The sequence below is a fragment of the Haliotis rubra genome, unplaced genomic scaffold (genome assembly GCF_003918875.1).
Source record: "Haliotis rubra isolate DU_JTF1 unplaced genomic scaffold, ASM391887v1 Scf5, whole genome shotgun sequence".
Lineage (NCBI taxonomy): Eukaryota > Metazoa > Mollusca > Gastropoda > Lepetellida > Haliotidae > Haliotis > Haliotis rubra.
The window spans coordinates 1,972,429-1,992,898 of record NW_025767190.1 but is presented as its reverse complement, the minus strand read 5'-3'; the positions used below and the strand labels follow the sequence as shown (position 1 = coordinate 1,992,898).

The 20,470-nt window shown below is 39.6% G+C and overlaps 1 protein-coding gene across 1 annotated transcript; it reads left to right on the top strand.

Moving 5' to 3' along the window:
* The first annotated feature begins 783 nt into the window (after nucleotides 1-783).
* On the top strand, nucleotides 784-20,371 carry LOC124291813. Its single transcript, XM_046728890.1, has 6 exons — nucleotides 784-972; nucleotides 4,301-4,361; nucleotides 6,510-6,581; nucleotides 7,159-7,295; nucleotides 14,360-14,462; nucleotides 15,074-20,371. Exons 1-6 carry the CDS (start codon nucleotides 888-890, stop codon nucleotides 15,189-15,191), a joined length of 576 nt encoding a protein of 191 aa, XP_046584846.1. The 5' UTR covers nucleotides 784-887; the 3' UTR covers nucleotides 15,192-20,371.
* The last annotated feature ends 99 nt before the right edge of the window (nucleotides 20,372-20,470 follow it).

The following is a 20,470-nucleotide window of genomic DNA, read 5'->3' as shown; positions in this document are numbered from 1 at the left end:
ACGGGTCCCCTAAATGCTGTATCCGGCCCTGACTCGGGAGACGGTGTTTTCCAGGGGTGTACGTAGCTACATTTGCGGATCCAGAGGTGGGGTTGGAGGTACGGACCCCCGTTTGAAAATGATCGACTTAGATATCACATTGAGGATTTTTTTTTGCGTTGGCGGAGCCAAGGGGGTGGGGGTCCAGGGGGTTCGATCTGACCCCCCTCCTTTCACAAATCCTGGATCCGCCCATGACCTACCATTATAAAAACAAAGCCCGGGCTTACACATGATTGCTGCTACAACGGCTGGGCAAGCCCTCAATACTATCGAAATATATATTAAGCTTTGCAACCTATCGGGCTTACACGAACAAAAATGGCTTGCTACGCGCCTGTTTTCGTAGGCTGAACCTCCTGATAATAATTAACTATTGTATATTTTGTTCGTAATTGTGCGTACCACTTAACCTGAAATATGTGGTTCATTTCTGTGAGTGATTTCAATAATACTCATCCCAACAGCCGCAACGCACTTTATAACAACGTGTTATTCAACTCCTTCAAATAAGCCGCTCCTGTTTCCTATCGAATGGATATGGGTGTTGCGTGTTATTAATGAATCAAAACAAAATATAAATTAGGGAAAACGTTGATATTTATCCAATTCTTTACAAAATACTTACATTAGTTCGGATTTACTGAGTAAAGTATTTTTTTGAATGAAAATAGAAGTGAATGTTCCTGGTTTTGGTGTGTTTATATTTCGCGCCATGGGGAACATTGTCCAATCAGAGGAGCTCCCGTTCAAGCACGATTTCCGGATCACATTGTTGCCCTTGGATGCTACGGTTTTAGGCATGTTCTCTGTGCTGGTTTAGAAATGTTTTCAAGTTTACCAACAACATGGGCTTGACTGGCAGGAAGTGTGATTGTTGTTGTGAAGTGTTCTTGTGGTTCTGTCGAGTAGTTGGTATCGCTACAGCGCTTGGTAAGTGAAAACACGCCATGCGTGGCAAGGGAGTCTGCTGTTTGTCAACATGATCACGCCACTCCAATGGCAGTGGAGAACGGGCAAAATGCCAAACGTGGTATTTACACTCGTAAATTTTAGAGGAAACTAAGAAGTTAATACACACATATATTAGCCGTTATGTTATTCATGTTGAGATTTACGTTGTTATATTGATCTTATCAGGTTTAACAAAAGCAGTAAAGAAAAGACATTTTATGAATGAAATTCTAAACTAGTCACGCCACAATTTAATGCACTCGTTAACCTTTTCGTTTTTATATTTTATGAAGACCTTTTTGTGACAACATAAATATATCTATTTTTAAAATTCGCCAACTGTTCATAAAATATTTCGTATTTAATTTTTTAAGCCAGTAAACTGAAATTGGGTAGGCAGTCCTACAAGTGTGCAACTCGTGCGGCGAATTGATCACTGCCACTGTAAAAAGGAAAGAGATTGATAAACATATTTTTGAGTCAATTTTGTTTGCTTCACAAATATTTCAGAGTGTAAATATATGTTTATAGATATGTTTGTGAGTAGGATATATTGTGACTTGTGGACAAACATCAGTCATGAACTGACCATCTCAACTGACCACCTTGACAAGTTGAGTACTAGATATATTCAGATGGAGTGGCAACATAATTCAAGATGGCTTTTCTATTCATAGTCCTGATCCAAGAAATCTGGAAGCAATATTGTTTTATTATTAAATATGTGAAATAATATTGATTTTCTCACCAAATTATATTTAATTCTAATTCAACTTAGAATGTAACACGAGTTCTGATTGGTCAAAGCTATAAATTTCCAACCGTATAATCAGCATATACGGTCGCAATTTGAAAACCGATTCACCAAAACCTTTAAATGTATCCCTACACTTTTGGGGTAACGCTGCTTTGCAGGACATTGTCATTTGCAGAAGCCATAGGTCAATTAACTGCCCTATCCAGCTAAAATGGGTGGAATTTGTGTTAAAAACGACAAAATAGTATCATAAATTTAATTTTAAGTTCAAACAACTTACTCGCAACGGGCTGTTGACCCAACACTGTTAGATCATGAAACAAGATTATGACGTCATTATGGAGCGTGACGTCACCTGCTGTGACGTCATTTGACAACAGAACTGATAATGGCCCGTAGTTAAGGAATCAGCGGGCCGCTCGTTTCTGTAACTAGAGGGCGGTTTCATCATAATTCCTTCCATTTTATCTATAATACTATGATCTATTCATCATTGTCAGATTTAGTCTGTGTGCACATAATAAACGTGTGTAGTTTGAAAAGGGAACTACTTTTTCTGGCGATGGTGTAAGTTCAAGGAATGATATGATTAACCTTTGACCTAGAGGAACTTTGACCTGGTTTAAATAATGAATTTCTTTCACGAAAAAACAGCGTAAAACGAGTTGAATTAGAATGGGGATAACTGTACTGTGTTTGACGAATTGGGGACGTATACCAGTGGTTATATAGCCGCAAATCTAACGTTATCTAACTAAATTTGCGGCTATATAACCATCGGTATATGTCCCCAATTCGTCAAACACAGTACCGTTATCCCCTAAATGTTGACTGGGTGCAGTGTTCAAAATTCTCATCATGTTATTATATGGGTTTTTGACTGCATAAGAACAATCCGTTGTTGTGTTATCATCTCACTAACAATTGTGAAATATGTCACTAACTTATTGATGACAACTTTATCTGAAACATTATCCGAGTATGTACAATGTCTGTGTGACGTCCTCATTACAGCGCAAGTAAGAACTGACAATAAACAGGGGGCTTTGTCAAAAGCCACATGTTAAAATTAAACGATTTAGGGTCCCTATAGGTTCAAACACATAGGAAATCTCTAGAACCTTTGTACCCCTTTAATTTTGGCTGTATGTACCTAGTAATTTTCCCTGATAATGATTAATCTCTACTGTACATGATAATGAAGTCCTATTTGACAAATGCAACCAAACCTAACTTTGGCTCCCTGAGAACTATTTAGAAATGGCTAAGCTTGCATTGATTTTATTATAGAAAATGACATTTACTTTAGTCAAACATATGTAATATTTATGTATACTTCACCCACTGGCCCAGAATCGTTGCTGATTGTAAACAACAGCTAGGTGAAAAGTTAGTTCCTTGATAGAGTTTCTGTTCGTTTGTCATCAAATTATATCAAAAGTAATGATTGATGCATATGTCATTAGTGGAAGGCTATCTTTGTGACATTATGAATTTTAGAACCAGATTATGCCTTGGTGTTTTTCTCCTTACCTAATCATCTAAAAGGTTCTATGTCAGCATGCGTTGATTAGGTGGTCACTAGATTATGATAATTCATGAAACACGTCATTCGATACTGCATGATATATCCATGGTTTTGTATTGTGTATTGGATGTCTTCAGGGTAAGATCTTAAAGTGTCGGCCATGGGCAGTCCATTCATACAAATGGCCACAATTTCATGTACAGAGTTGTGTCCCTTGGGCATGCCTGAAACCCATGGTTAAGGGTTCAAATCCCAGTTTGTCCCGATCTAGGTTTGTCATCAAACTCATGATTGCAGGCTGTACCAAGGTGGTAAACATCTGAAACATGTTACAATTCAGGAATTCCTCTAAAATATGGCCGACGTACAGTTATAAGTTGAATACCCAAACTCTCTCACTCTCATAATTTAATGATTCACAAGTGTCCCACTTTCCTTTTTGAAAAGAAAAGGACTGAAATTAGACTGTCACCACTACTGGGGCTGTGTCACCACTACTGGGGCCGTGTCACCACTACTGGGGCCGTGTCACCAGTACTGGGGATGTGCCACCACTACTGGGGCCGTGTCACCACTACTGGGGCCGTGTCACTCCTACTGGGGCCGTGTCACCACTACTGGGGCCCTGTCACCACTACTGGGGCCGTGTCACCACTACTGGGGCCGTGTCACCAGTACTGGGGCTGTGTCACCACTACTGGGGCCGTGTCACCACTACTGGGGCCGTGTCACCAGTACTGGGGATGTGCCACCACTACTGGGGCTGTGTCTCCACTACTGGGACCGTGTCACTCCTACTGCGGCCGTGTCACCACTACTGGGGCCCTGTCACCCCTACTGGGGCCGTGTCACCACTACTGGGACTGTCTCTCCACTACTGGGGCTATTTCACCATTACTGGGCCTGGTAGAAATTCTTGACCTGTCTCCCTCATCAGTTAAATATAAGAAGAGAAACATGTAATTATTTTATCTAGTGTTACAACTTACAACCATAATCACATCAGCCTGTTCTTTTTGCAGTTCTGTGGGGAGCTGGAGTGGAAGCTGCCTTTTATCAACATGTTCTGGGCATTTACATGCTGTGAGTACAATAACAATCCTTATACTGTAATTCCAATTTCCTGTTTCCATGGTTACAGTATTTGATATCTTTCAGAGACAGATTCATGTAATATTCAGTGCCAGGAGTAATAAACAGGTTTATTGTCTATCATGCTGGTTAGAAGTTTATGCTGTAGTCCATTTTTGTAATGTACAAAGGATTTGTTCATACAGATGTAATGTCTCATTAAAGCTTAATGTTATTTTTCTGGGAAAGTCTGCACTCAGATTATTAGTAAGAGAGTGAATAATTCATCTAAAGAGACATGTACAATTTAGAGTCATTTTCATGACTTGAACAGACACTGCTGGGTTAGAAACAGTGCGTAACTAACAGATATTTATTTATTTTAAAAGGTTAAAGGGAGTTAAACTCTTCTTGCTTCTGATAAACACTAAATGCATCTTAAATGAGTTTTCACAAACACTTGGCAGCATGTGAACATTGATGTTTGTATCAACATTTAAAAAAAACCTATGTACATGTTAAAGATATCCTCATGTGTGATGTAATCATTACACCATATTTGTTGTTAGTATTAGGGCTGCAATGAATCTACTATGATTCAAATACAATGTGTTTTACGAATGTTTTGCGATACAATGGGAGCTGAAGTGTTTGACAGTGGGAGGCAATAATTGTACATGAAGACCCTATTTTTTACATACAAAGCTCCTGAGGTGAGGTGAGGTGAAATGGGGTTTAACGTCGCCCTTAAGAATATTTTGCTTATATGACGATGTGCATCATCACTGCATGCGTGTGTATCACTGTATGTGTGGCTGTGTCTACTAGCCCAGACTTAAGCTCCTGAAACCAAATTATAAATTGTTCTGATAAGATCAATTTAAATAATAGGTTGAATAGTTAGGGATACATACTTTCTTTTCTTTTACAATTCTTAATGTCAAGTATACTGTTTTGTGAATTAACTACGAAAGGTAATATCATAGGTGAATGTCTGTGTAGATTTTAACTTAAACCGTAGAGATTATGACTAAACTTACCCAATATCCCAGTTCTCAGATAAACTATTGCAATAATTTCTGTTTGAAAAGTGTGATACTTTCTTAAAAATATTCGTAAATGTTCAATTCTTGTGACCTCAATTAATTCATTGAATTCATGATACAGTTTGATTCTCCAAATACGCGAGTAAATAAGTATTACTATTAGAGCAATAAAACTATCAGGATAAATGCTTTCCTTGTTTTTATGAGTTTTAATGACACCAACAAACTGCGTATATTGTGTATCTATCATCCTGTGATCTTGAGATATTGCAAAGTAAGGCATATAACCATTACCCACTATTTCATGTTGGCATTAGTTTCATGATTTGTAGTAGTTGTTCTTGTGGATTCTGGGTTAAAATAGCTCTCCGGTCATAAAATAGCTCTCCGGTCATAAAATAGTTCTGTTGGTCATAAGACGCACACAAAATCATTTGATCATGTCAGATGGTCAGGCTCCTTTACCTTGTGGAGTACTCTTTTATAGAAGCCCAAAGGGGTTGATCATTGTTTGTATGAATCACTGGATTGTCTTGTCTAGATCATTATTTACAGGCTGCCATCTAATAGCTGGTATATTGCTGAGTGCAGCATTACACAACAAACAAACCTTGTAGTAGGATACATGAGGAAGCTCTCAGTGTCTACTTGTTAGTGGTGGTTCGATTAATTGAAATAATTGAAGATTGGTCGCAATGACTAAACGACCAAGCAATCGATTATGTTTTCTCATAATCGAACACAAACAATTTTGGAACGCTTGTTTGCTTTAACAATATTTTCCACAAGGTTTGTTTTGTCTGTTAGTGTTACATTTCATAAGCTCGTTCCAAGTCAGGATTGAATTTATCTTAAAGACTCCAGGAAATTTATGTTCTTAACATACTAGTCATCTTTTAAAGATGTAAAATTTGCAAATGCATTGTGTGCAATTCTCAAAACACTCGAAAGAACTATGTTTTTTCTTTATGTTTTGTGAATTAACAAACATAACCAGGAAAATTTGATAAATGACGCTGACCAATTATGTTCGATGATTGATCAGTTGTAATGAACCAATCATCAATTATGAGATTTTAACCAATTTCCAATACTACTACTTGTTGGGTTTCAGAGTGGCAGCGGTAGTTGTCACAGCATTGGAGTTTGTTTTTGTCATCAATTACTTTGTGGAAATATGTACACGGTAAGAAATTCTCTTATGTATTTGATGTTAAAGAATAATATTCACTTAAGATTAAACCAGAGATAGAAATTGCACCAGTATGCTTGTCATACTAACATTAAGCATGGTGCCTACGATTATAGTAGGGAGAGAACAAATTAAGTGTGCCACGGGGTACTGATATAAATGTTTTTCATGATCTCTAGAATTTGAATCTGCCCTCAAGAACAATAACTTTTATCTATCTATGACATAAGGGAATACCATATTACCAACGCTAGAAGTTCCATCCTTTCCTTTCCATGGAGTCATTAATCGTGTTATTGTTAATATTCAAAAGTACAGCTGGATACCTCCATATCATAAACTACTTCACAAGGATTTAAGTTTGACTTTCTGGCACCAGGAACTCATGTAGACCGTGCCTTCTGCACAAAGATACAGGGAATTATGATACCTGTTAACACTTTAAGTCCACACTGGACATGGTTCATGGCTCCTCCCACCCCTCCCACCTCCCGCCGAGTAGTGAGCATGCTGAGATATTTGTTTAGAACCTATTTGCACCTGATCACCTGTATGTATTGTGTGTGTTCAGTTCCACGGCTGCGAAGTGCTGGAGGTTCTGGGACTGTGTGATGTGGCTGGATGACTGGAAGAAGGGGGTTCTGTACATCGCCATCTGTATCCCGTGCTTTATACAGCCACACGACGTTATCCTAGGAGTCCTGGCAGGTACGACAGTGGGAAAGGAGATACTAGTTGGTGTTTTGTTTGCACCTTGCAACTCGTTTTGGAGCAAATATGTTTTTTATCTTTTCTAAATATTATTTATGACAGTGTTTACCTGTTGGCATGGTAAAGGATATAGTCATTAAAGGGCCACTGTTCCAGAGCGATTAATGTTTCCAGCCAACAGTCTAATTACAAAACCTAGCTGCAAACTGGTCAGCCCTTGCTCACTCGACCGTGACAGACACGGGGACTGGGCTACTGTCCACCTTGGCAGAATTTCTTCAACCTAATCAGTAGGACATTAGGAAGGGTGGATGCCCATCAGATGAAGTTATTTGAAGAATATCCCCGGTAGTTCTTGTCTGATTGTAATAAAGTATCCCAGCAGTGTAGGCTTTTTCAGATTTTCAAATGTTTGGATTGTATGGTGACTGATCCAATTTGATCCTATTTCTGTGTTTTTTACCTCGATATTTAATCATGTAAAATATGATATCTATTATGTATGCTATGATATCAAAAACACACATTTGATATATTTGAATCTATAAACTAAACAACCCCACTTTGCCATTGCAAAAAACATCTGAAATTTTACTTAGGTACATAGGTACATACAGTTTTTAACTAAGTACACAGCAAATGCTTATATATATTTCTTATGTAACAATGAAGTTCCGTTCGTATCCTCAAAACAGTGTCGGCCCATAAGTTTTTTTTTCAGGCAATCAAACTTGCATGCAATACAGCGATTACTACTCTCTTGCTGTAACCCTTGTTTGGTGGTAAACAGTACACATGTTATTTGTCATCATTCACTTGATGGTCAGTTAATGAATTTATAACAGGTATAATTAGTAATAACACCACTCAGATTACCCGACAAAGGTTCCCATTTGGCATTTCTTGTGTCTGGAGTAAATACTCATCATTATAAATTGAGGTCTGAAGTGGCAAATGTATTACATCTTATATAATATGCGCATGGAAGAGCAGTAAGAAGAATTATCAGCTGAGTTACAAAACAAAGATCGATCAAAGGATTAAGCGATAACACGCTGATTGATTAATTGCTTTTATCCTGCACAGCGGATTTGTCAAAAGGTAGTGTTTATGTATGTAGATTTACTAATCTATACTGAACACACCCTGTCGTAAAGTCTCTTTGTAAAAACAACGTCCTTCCTTCAAAGGATTTACCGCCAATACATTGATTGATTGCTCATTATTGGCTAACTAAATTACTTTTTTAAAGAATGGCGCACATCATGCAATTAGTTGCCAGGTTTGCTATCTTGCGGTCCGCGGCGTCTACGGTGATGTGCGCAGTCATGGGGATGCGCAAGCTGTGGCTGTCGACGTCTCGCTACTCGGCAGCAACACAGCAGACCTTAATAGCCCTTCTGTTCCGTCTGGGAGCGATGTTGTTTCCTGGGGCTCAGCAGGTCATTCGGGTGGCTGCTGCTGCAGCTACCTCCTTCAAGGACTCTAAGGCCTTGTTGGTTTCCTCCTCCGAGGTGCAGCCTACATCCGAGTCTGCCGGCTGGCTTCGGCCACTGGGCAGGGGTAGGAGGAGGAGCCGTCCCGCCGAAGGTAAGGGCAAGGAGCAGTCCTCTTCGTCTGGCTCCCACCAGCCTTTTCGCTGGCGCGGGAGGTCTGCCGCGACATCCTGTTAACCCAACAGGCTGTCGCTGTGGGTCCGTCCCAGTCAGTTCATCTGCAAGGGACCACTCACCCTCTCTTACCACACGTCCCAGTGGGGGGCCGCCTCTCTTTATTCCTGCCGGAGTGGGAGAAGGCTACCAGCAACACTTGGGTGCTTTCCACCGTCAGTGTCGGCCATCTACCACTGTGGAAGCAAGGCCCGCCAGAGTTCACCGGCATTGCTGGACAAGTCCGAAATAGAGCGCATACCACCGGGCGAGGAACAGGCGGGATTTTATTCCACGTACTTCCTTGTTCCGAAGAAGGACGGCGGGTTCCGTCCCATTCTCAACCTCAAGGGGTTGATCGCATGCTAGAGGTTCTATCCTTCAAGATGGAGACACTTCGCTCAGTGTTCTGCTCTGTTCAGCCCGGCGATTGACTTACGTCGATCGATCTAAAGGATGCATATCTACATGTGCCAATTCATCCATCGTTCATGCAGTACCTCCAGTTCTCTTACGCCAGGATGGTTTACCAGTTCACGGTGCTCCCCTTCGGCATATCCACTGCCCCCAGGGTGTTCACCAAGCTCATGCTAGTGCCAGCTACCTTCGCAAGGTTGCAAGGAAGGCGTTGTTACCCTTACCTCGACGACTGGTTGCTCAGCCAGCAAGCCTAGATTCTACCCACAAGGTGATAGACATTCTAGTTCAACTGGGGTGGATCATAAACCTCAAGAAATCCGACCTGGTACCCACCCAGGACTTGTTTTTTCTCGGGGCGCAGTTCCAAACTCACAAGGATCTTGTCTCCTTGTCGCCCGACCGGGTTACCAGAGTACGAGAGATGGTGTCTTCGTTCCTCTCCCAGGCGCAGGCACCACCGCGGACTTGGCTCCGTCTACTGGGCCATATGGCGTCGACTATCTCTGTCATGTGGCGAGCGCGGTTGAGGATGCACCCTATACTTCAAGCTTTGGCGAGTCTGTGGGCTCGCTCGGAGGATCTGGAGAAGTGTCTCACAGTCCCCGGGTGGTTGTCTCCTCACCTTCAGTAGTGGACCAATGTCGGGAATCTCTCCAAGGGGATCCCTTTGGAAATCCCGATGCCAGCTATTACAGTTCAAACCGATGCGTCCCTCACGGGCTTGGGGAGTGTTCTGGGCAGTCTGTCGGTGTCCGGACTCTGGTCCGAAGCCGAAGCCCGCCTTCACATCAACGTTTTGGAACTGAGAGCTGCGCTGTTGGTTTTCGAGCGCTTCCGGGAGCATGTTCAGGGCCAGGTGGTTCGTCTTCAGTTGGACAATCGTACGGCCATGATGTACATCCTGAAGCAAGGCGGCACGGTGTCCCTAGCGCTCCTTTGGGAGACGTGGGAATTTCTCCTCTGGTGCGACCAGTGCGACTGTCAGGTGCTTCCTGTTTATCTCCCGGGGCTGGAGAATGTGCGAGCAGACGTTTTCTCTGACCGGATCCTGGCCCCACACGAGTGGATGCTCGACCTGCAGATATTCGGAGTTATCTCCCAGTTGTACGGATCGTTCCAGGTGGATCTGTGTGTGTCAGGCGGGTCGAATCAGATACCCGTGTTCTGCTCTCGAATACCGGACCAGAGGGCGTTGGCTTCTGACGCCTTCCTGCTGGATTGGACGGGCAAAGTGCTCTGGGCGTTCCCGCCGCTACCACTCATTCCTCTCCCAGCTGTCCACCCAGCCAGCTCGGCTACTTGTGCTACTGGCACCGCTATGGCCGTCACAGAGCTGGTTTCCGGTAATTCTCAGGTTTCTGGTTCAGCCTCTTGTTCTATTACCTTTGCGACCAGACATTCTCACTCAGAACGGCGCGCCATACCCCAATCCAAGGATTCAGTGGGTGGCTTGGCCTCTGTCAGGTCTAGCCTCGAAGCACACAGAATTCCTGCAGCAATTGCAGACACAATTCTGGCTTCGAGGCGGGGTTCGACAAACGTTCAGTATGAGGATAGGTGGTCCCGCTATGCGCGCTGGTGTTCAGATAAGGGGATTGCAGATCCCTTATCTGCGGATTTAGTCCGAGTATTGGAGTTTTTGCAAGCTCGTTTGGAAGAAGGCTTGGCGTCTTCGACCATTCGTGGCTACTCCACCGCTATTTCAACTTTTCACACCCCTGTCGATAGTGCTCTTCAGGGGCAGCACCCTCTCATGCAGCGCTTTTTAGCTGGCGTGGATTGGGTTTGACCTGCTGTCAGGCAAACCAACCCACCTTGGGATTTGTCAATTGTGCTAGATTGGCTGTCCGGTCCTACGTTCTCTCGTCTATCGGCTATTTCCATTCAGTTGTTAACATGGAAGGTTGTATTTCTGGTGGCGGTAACATCTGAGCGTAGGGTCGGCGACTTACATGCTATGTCGTCAGACCTGGCGCTGACTGTGTTCCATCCAGATCATGTCAGTATTCGCCTCCCGGATACTTACAGTCCGAAGGTCGATCACGCTCACCGGTCGGTCAGTCACCACGTCAAAGGCTTTTGCATCGGCACTACCCATTGAAGAGATCTGCTCTGCCGCTATTTGGAGCAGGCCTAGCACTTTTATCAGGCACTATCAGCTCGATACACATTCACGTGATCGTGCGCGTTTTGGCCGTTCTGTTCTCTCCAGTGGACAGTGTCCTGCCACCCTGACCAAGTGAGTCTTGGTTATCTGGTCAGTTGACGCTGCTTTCAGTTGTGTTTTATTGATATATCCGCTGTTGTGTGATCTAACTCCTTTCGATTCTCTCCGGAGATTATAGTCGGTTGTGAGTTGGTTTTTCCCCCTTACGATGCTCTCTAATAGACCATGATGTAGACGGTGTATTTACTTTTGTACTGTGTGAGAATTGCTATGCTTAACCTATGAGGTCGGATCTAAGTACTTATCCTCCCTGTCGGTTACCCTCCCATAATGCCTCTCGCGGAAGCTTCGGGACATGTGACAGGTGAGTGTTGTGGCGTCTGTTACATTCTTCCTAACGATCGCTATTCATGTGTACTTTGACAGAATTCCCTCCTCCCTTGCCTCCGGTCTTTGAGAGTCTGAGTTAATGCATATATGTACCCCAAGGACGATCTCTCTGAAAAAGAATTAACTAAACCTGCAGAGGTTTCCAATTCTTTGAAGAGAGTCGTCCTTGAGGTAGGGCTGCCCACCTCCACGCAATTCTGTTGCCCTGATTTATCCAGCAGAAGGAATGAGGATACGGGCATAGGTGTTTACCTGGTTGGCTGCGCATGCGTAGCAGGGAGGTAACTCCACGTGGTGGCGGCCATATAATAGATAAAAAAGATTTTATTTATTGTACAATATTTTTATTAAAACATTGATACAACTGTCACAGGACATTTTCAGCCGCAGAAAATGCATATATGTACCCCAAGGACGACTTTCTTCAAAGAATTGGAAACCTCTGCAGGTTTAGTTAAATTTTACCTTGCCAAATGAACATTAAAATCTCAGAACTTTATTCAACTTAGGATAAAAGTTGTTTAACAAACTATCATAGTTTCAAATCACTATTATTGGTTTGTATTCATCACAGTCTACATAATTAACAAATTCAAGATTATCGAGTAAAAAAGATTTCATCTTTGTTTATCAGTCTATACTTATACTATCAATTGCACATGAGGGTGGCGCAGCAGAGGTAACGAACCAGTCATGAATTCTGGATATCATTCGGGTACTCAGGGGAGAAAAACAATAACAAAAGCAACAACTAGTCCACGGAAATTGCTCTGGATCAGTGGCCCTTTAATGAAAAACATACTCTATGTATGACATCATTTTTTGAAAGGACAAGGTATTGTGCATAATGCCTAAAGATAAGAACAGTATTGAATATCAGTTGTATGCATGATATAGTGATACAGGTATCTATATTGGGATTCAAGTTGCAGTACATAGGAGCATTGATTGTATGTTGTGTTTTCTTCATATCAAATATCACTGGATCGTTTGGTCCAGGCCTTTATTATTTACAGACCGCTGGAATATAGCTGGAATATTGCTGTGTGCAGCTTTAAAGAAAACAAACTTTATAGTAAAATAAACATCACCATTATTAGCGAGTTATGGATAAAGGGATATAACAGCGTTAGAAAGAAATATCACAGGCAGCGTTTCCACAAGACTGTCAATCAGTTTCAAAGGGAACCGTTTATAAATATATTTCTGTATAGGTTTTAGGTTAAAGTATACAAATAGTGAATAAAACTGATAATATTTTAATGCCTAATAATGGGAACACAGACCAAATGTTGCTGCATGTATTTGATAGCTTACTCGGTGATGCCATGGAGCGCTACTGAAGGACCCGTTTTGCCCACGTGTTATACTAGCGGTGGTCCGATTAATTGAAATAGTTGAAGATTGGTCGCAATGACTAAACGACCAAGCAATCAATCATGTTTTCTCATAATCGATCACAAACAATTTTGGAACACTTATTTCGCTTTAACAATATTTTTCACAAGGTTGGTTTTGTCTGTTACATTTCATAAGCACTACCAGCTCATTCCAAGTCAGGATTGAATATATTTTTAAAGATTCCAGGAGCTTTAGGTTCCTAACATACTAGTCATCCTTTAAAGATGTAAAATTTGCAAAAAAATCGAAAGAACGTGTTTTTTCTTTATTTTTTGTGCATTAACAAACATAACCAGGAAAATTTGATAAATGACGCTAACCAATTTTTTTCGATGATTGATCAGTTGTGATGAACCAGTCATCAATTATGAGATTTTAACCAATTCCCAACACTATGTTATACATAACTCAAGAATTTAGCTAAATATATAAATTGTATAATCAGATGTGTTCTTTGAATGTGTATTTGCATTCTTATCTGTTCAATACTTGCATGTTGCTATGGTTAACAAGAAACAACTGGAGTGAAACTGCAACAACAAAAAGGCTGACATCAGAGATATTCAGTAGCCGTCTTTGCCCTGAATATTTGAACTTGATCAAATCTTTGACCCTGCTTGAGGTACCTAAGAACATCCCAAGCATGTTGTAAAAACTTCATATTGGTCGTGTTTAGTGGAATCCTTGCTCAGAGACTATATCCTTAGGTTTGGTAAAAAAAAAAATCCTTCAGACATACTGGCAGCAGTAGAAACTGTAGTTGTCTAAAGTCAATAGACTGCAAGTTTACAAAATAAAAATCCTGTATGTTAGTCTTGAAGATGTTTGGTAATTTTGAATGCAAGTTTACTAAGTCGAAGAAAAATTACATTTCCATTTGGTCATTTTTGTAGCCTATTCTTTTGTAGAAATGTGTTTGGATAGATTTTAAACATGACCTTATGTATGTTTTATTGTTTCACTTTGAGAAAGCACTTTCAAATCTGAAATATAATGTAATTTATATAATTTCATGACTTATTTTTGCGTTGCAGGATCTATAATGTTTGTGTCAGCAATGTTGTACATGCTGAAAACATTTAAAACTCGTCGAGAAAAACGACTTGAAACTATCACTCAGAAACCATCATATGATAGGTATGTATGGCATATATTCAGTTTGCAATGCTTTAGAATGACTTCAGTATTTTTTTTCAGATATATGTTAAACAGTTTTGTGCACTGTAAATATGTGTGGCAAATTGTTGGATAGTGAACTTTCTTGAATAAATAACTCAGACAGAATAACTTCTCACACTGCTAATTTAACTGTTAACTCCAAAACACAATAATACAGTCAGCCAATCAGGGCATGGCTAAATCAACTTTTTTCACCTCCAGCCCTTGTATGGGTCCAGCCATGCTTCTTTATACTGTTCCATGTTATATTAAGACATCTTAATGATCAAATCTTGCATGTTCGTTTACAACCAGGGGCAGATAACTCTAATAACTAGTATATCAAATCTGTCCACCCCAGGACTCAACATTTTACTGGTGTTTCAATCATTTATTGCCACTGGCAAATACTACTAATAAAATTACTTCAGTTTTTACTGCCACCATATTACTTACACATAACAAACATATATAAAATACTGAGATCCTTGGAAATAGTACATGTCAAGAACATGATATTTGTCCTTTAATGATGCCAGTTAGCAATGTGTTTCAACACAACAGAATCACACTATATTTTCTAATTTCAGATTTGAAGATATCCACGAGGACCTACACGATGATTTGGAAGGCAGTATTGTAAATCCTAACAGTGACTTTAACCCAATACCTAGTGTAGCTGATCAGTCCGAGATACTGGAGATGTGAGGAGCTTCCAAACCATGTGTGTCCACATACAGAACACCTGGGCAGATCTTATCTTTATCACCTTTATCTTCTCTGCGTCACCTAGATGTACATTTCCTTGGAAACTTGATGACAGCTTGGATTAACTGTTTAACTCTGTGATGCTATTTTGTTTTACTATTCATCAAAGTGCTTAATGCTTTCTTCAGAATTAATGAAGCTGAGCTCTCCTGTCTGTGTGATCAATGAACTTATGGACAGGTTTAGAGTATCATGAAGTTAATTTGGAGGAGATGTATGCCATGATATATGTTTGGGGGGAGGTGGGTCACTAAAAGTACATTCCAGAAGAAACACGAAAATAATCTGATTTGTTTACTAATGTTTTAAATGTTGAATATTTCTCTAAAGGAATTCAGTATCGAGTTTGGGGGGTTTAAAATCTTGCCTGAAAAGTGCAAGATACAAGGTTAAATTTTAATCTACCTTTCTGAACATCTCTTTCTGAAATAACATGATGTCAGTATACTATTCATCAGAATGGCTGAGATGCTTACTTGTCAACATCAGTGGACCGGTATATGTAGGTAGTCCATCTGACATACACTACTGATAAGCTCCATAGCACACTGCCTTATACTCTCTTGTGCCTTTATGCCACTACCGTCTGTGACAAGCCAGGGATTGACTTTACTGGAGTTGATTGATTACTGATTAGTCGAAAGATCGTAAGGGCAATTAAGTGAATGTTTGCAAAATGTGATCCCACATCGAGTTATTGTTTAGTCACCATACGTTCACTGTTATCACACTGCCACATATCTGAATTTTATCGAATAGTCACATCTGTTTACGATTCAGTGTATTTTATATACTTGACAATATGCAACAACAATCTGTTTATGCATGTTTTGTTTACCGTTTATACATATCACATGCAGAACGAACCCTCCATTTGTCCATTACACTGGCATTGTCACCTTATGGTGTTTATTTAGGGATGATACATGTCTGGTTTTGTTTTTCTCCAGATATAGTTTATATTTTGCAATTTGATTTAAATGTTATCTGAGCACCTATATTTGGCACAAACCCTTTTATCTTTGCTTGTGTAATTTTTCCACATTGTTATATAGTGTATCTGCTTCTGACACAGTTGGGTAGTCTAGAGGGTTAAGTGTTTGCTAATATTGCTGAGGACAGGGGTTTGATTCCCACATGGGTATATTATGTACTGACAATTCTTGGTGTTTATTACAGGTATGTTGCACTGATTACGTTTTTCTCACTGCCTCCATCGTCTGGCATGTACACCTGTACCAGGTGAAACATTGTGAGTTAAGCCTCGCTAATACAACAGGATTTGTTACTCCAGACAGTCTCTGTCGGAATCAACAGGGTTTAATTCTGAAAATGGTTTCTGTCAGCCTGTTGTTATGCACAGCCATGTAATACAATTAGCTTGTGATGTCCTGCCCAAAGTATTGGTAACATTATTTATTCGCATGTCATCGACATTCTAGTGTGTGCCAAATGAGTAGGAATTTTAAGTAGAATTACTTCACAAAAGACGTTAAGGAACTTGATGGTTTCATTTTGCTACAGTTTGTTATGGAATGACAGATGATCTAACTGACCCTGCTTCAGTAATGGTTAGGTATTCTTTAGCTTGTTTTGAGTGGTATATTTCGGGGTGGAGACAGCTACGTATCAGCTTTAAGTGCCTGGGGTTATCACTATGTACAAACTTTCATCCACCACTGTGCTTTATATCTACCTTGTGCCTTAGGGCAGGGAGCGATGAATGATCGATAGTTGAATGTACATGTGTTCTTGTCAGATCATTTTAGTAACCTTTTACATATGCACCATGTATGTGTGTTGCCGTGGTTATGTTGTACAGTGGCAAGAGAATAAGTGAGTAGCTTGGAACAATGCAGTTATTACTAGAGATGTGATATTTAAAAGTTTTCATTTGGCCAGAGAAATGTAAGTAACTGAACTCCTCTTGAAGCTAAATTCTTCCTGATAACAGGTCAAGTTTTGTTAATTAGATATTCCTGTGTAAATAAAAAACACAGTATTTTAAACAAATAACTTTCCAAAGTAACTTTGTCATCTTTGGATGTTGCAGTAGTGGGAGGACAATAGGGGAGACCACCCTGCTAGTACACGCTGATCTTGGACACTCAAGTTGCCCTTCATTGCCTGGGGTTCTATATTTGACCATACACTTGACAGTCTATTAACATAAAAATTCAGATAATATTTATGAACTTGACCTTTCTGTTGTTTTTTTGTTTTGTTTTTTTCATTCCTATTTCTATGAAGTTAAGACAGGAATAGTTGTTGGTAACCCTCCAAGATGTCCTATAGGAGTTATCTCCCTTTGACCAACCTTTTTAATCAGGTGATGTTTGATGTTAAGTATGTAAAATACATGTAAGAGTTTTCCCATTTTATGGTTTTGTTTCAACAAGTTGAAAGATTATTGAAAATGTACTTGTTGATCTATCAATGATGGATTACAGCAAAAAAATTGTATTTAGGTAAGTTATTTTTTATTTGTCCAAAGATCAGTTGTTGGAGTGTGGCATGTGAAAAGATTGTCAAAACTGAACCTTGGTTATCTTTGTTGGTTTCAGATCTTGTATTTAAGGACATATCCATAAGATTTATAGATTTAAAAAAAATTAATTTCTTTTGAATGGAGCGTATTTGTATATTTCGATGGCATATTTGTAGTAGCAGTGGTGTACATTTTTATGTAGGAAACATCTATTTATGATTGCGAAAGTTCTAGTTGACTCTTTGTGAAAGAGTTGTTATGACCCAGCGGGTTTACCAAGATACCTTCATATGTTGTTGTGTATGTTGTTGTATGTGTTGCATTAAGCTGCTGGCATCGTGTCCAATATATCTATAGTGCCTGGAGATTTTACCCATAGTTTTTCAAGCAGTGTATATTAAAATTTAGTACGTAACCTTGCTGCTTAACTGTCCTCAGTGTGCTACTGAGTTAATTTGCTTTAAGTTGAAGAAATGATGAAATTAGAAAACATAATATTACATTAATAATGAGTCCATGGGTTTACTTCCTTAGCTTGACCCTTGCCTTTCTTTATAAATGCCAAACTTGTATTTACAGTCTATCATCATCTTCTAGAGTCAAGGTTCTACAGATAACTACATGTTTTGTGACGACTATCATTTAACTTCTCCATAGAGATTGCAAAGAGAACGAACCCTTTGTCCGGAATGAACTTTACAGTGTACTAAGACCTTAGCAATATTTACTTGTTGGAATTCTAATTACTACTCCTGAGGACCAAACCTGGAATGTTGATTATGATAATTTTCTTCATTTTATTTATTTTTTCATTTTTTCAGTGCAGGAACCTGTACAATTTGAATATAACCAGCCATGGGAAGCAGCACCTGTTAAGTTAGCATGCCAACAATAACAATATTTTTAAATACCGAGTAATGATTCAATTTCCCGCTCTACATGTGGTATATGTTGTTATTGTCTGCTGTATGGCGTCAGGATGCCTGTGAGTGTAACACTCATGTTTGAGTACAGTCTGTAAAGCTCACTCCGATGCCCATGCTTAATATCCCAGTAGAGCAGCGTAAACGTCTTATACTTACTTTGGTGTGTATAGAAGTCCACAAGAAAGATTGTATTGCTACCATTTCCTAGCACTGTGAGTTCAGGTCCAATAGCGCTGACTCTCGGTGTTTAACCTTTCTAAAAGAGTTGCTGGGGAATATATGACCTTCACTACATTGACAGAAAATAAATTAAAACTTTATCACCCTTGGCAGGATGTTTTATGGTCTTATGAATGTTTTCACCCATTGTTGGTCACTGTGAAACAAAGGCTGATCTTTTTTACATTTTCAAAATGTAAATTGTGATTTGTAACTCTTACAAAGTCGCCTATTACAATGTATTGTGAAAAACGAGAAACCAGAGATAAAGCATGTTTATTCTTGGGAGAGAAATAGTATTTATTCACTTCAACCTCCCCATACCCTGAAACACAATACTACTTCCCAAATGACGAGTTGATCTGTCTCCATGTGTTGAATTGTTGTCAGGTACAGGTCTAAGTTGAAAATAGTCATCACCCAAGTAGAATCTCATCCACTCCTTATAAGCTATGATTGGTTGCTTGCTGTTTGTTATATGATTAGTCACATCAGAATAGTATGTTATTTTAGTGGAGTGAATGGATTTAATGCTTGTTTACATGTAGACTGAGAAATATTTTATTATGCTCTTTGAATCTCTCGTTTGGCAAGTTGCTTTATACACTTTCACCCATCCAGCTTGAGATTTGTCATTCTTGTTTTCCTTTTGGAAAAATGCTCAACACTTAACTGGAAAAATTAGATCAGTTATAATAAGATCATGACGACATGGAACATTTATGGGTAACAATTTGGTAGGCACCTTTAATATGAATAAATTGGCTGTTTCCATGATGATTGAGTGCCTTGTGTACTGTAAATGTCTGATTAATTCTCCAGGTTTATCAAGATCATTTGTTTCTGTAAAATGAATGGAAACAAGTATCAGAATTAATTCAAAAGCTAACTAAACAGAATGGGGGACAGTCAGTCACACCATCTCACCACTGACCCTGTACATGTTCTGATCTTGTACATGTCCAGCTGCTGAGAAGCCCCAAATCTGAGGTGCCTATGATCAATAAATACCTTCTAAATGTCAGAGAACAAAATTGGAATGATTTGCATTTCCCCTTCAAAGTCCAGATTTTGTTAGGACTTTATTAGGGGATGGAATTGTTAAATTAATCAAGAATTTACAGTATTCTCCTTGTCTTTGTACAAGCTTACACAAGATGTCTCGTCTTCCTTGTATCATTTCTCAAACACAAAAACAATGGAATTTCTGGTATGGTTCTGATATCAGTTCACTGAACTATTCAAATTGCTTTCTCATGTGAACATATTTTGAGAGAAGTCTTGGTACATTTTTTTCTAGCAGTACAAACAATGTTATTGTGTTTGCTATGCTTAATGCAATTTTTCCTGTACTTTATATTGTTTGATTCCTATGCAGGATGGATTGAGGTGGAAATATGCCTTGATCCCAAGGATTTTAGTCTATTCAAGTGCTTGAAGTTGGGTTTTATATGTTGATGTGAATAAACAACTTTCTGAACATCAAATTGACTTTCTGAATTTTCATTTCATTTTACAATCAAATGCCATGGGGCACTTTTTAGCAAGTGACTACAATTGTCACATATACATTGATCATGTTTAGT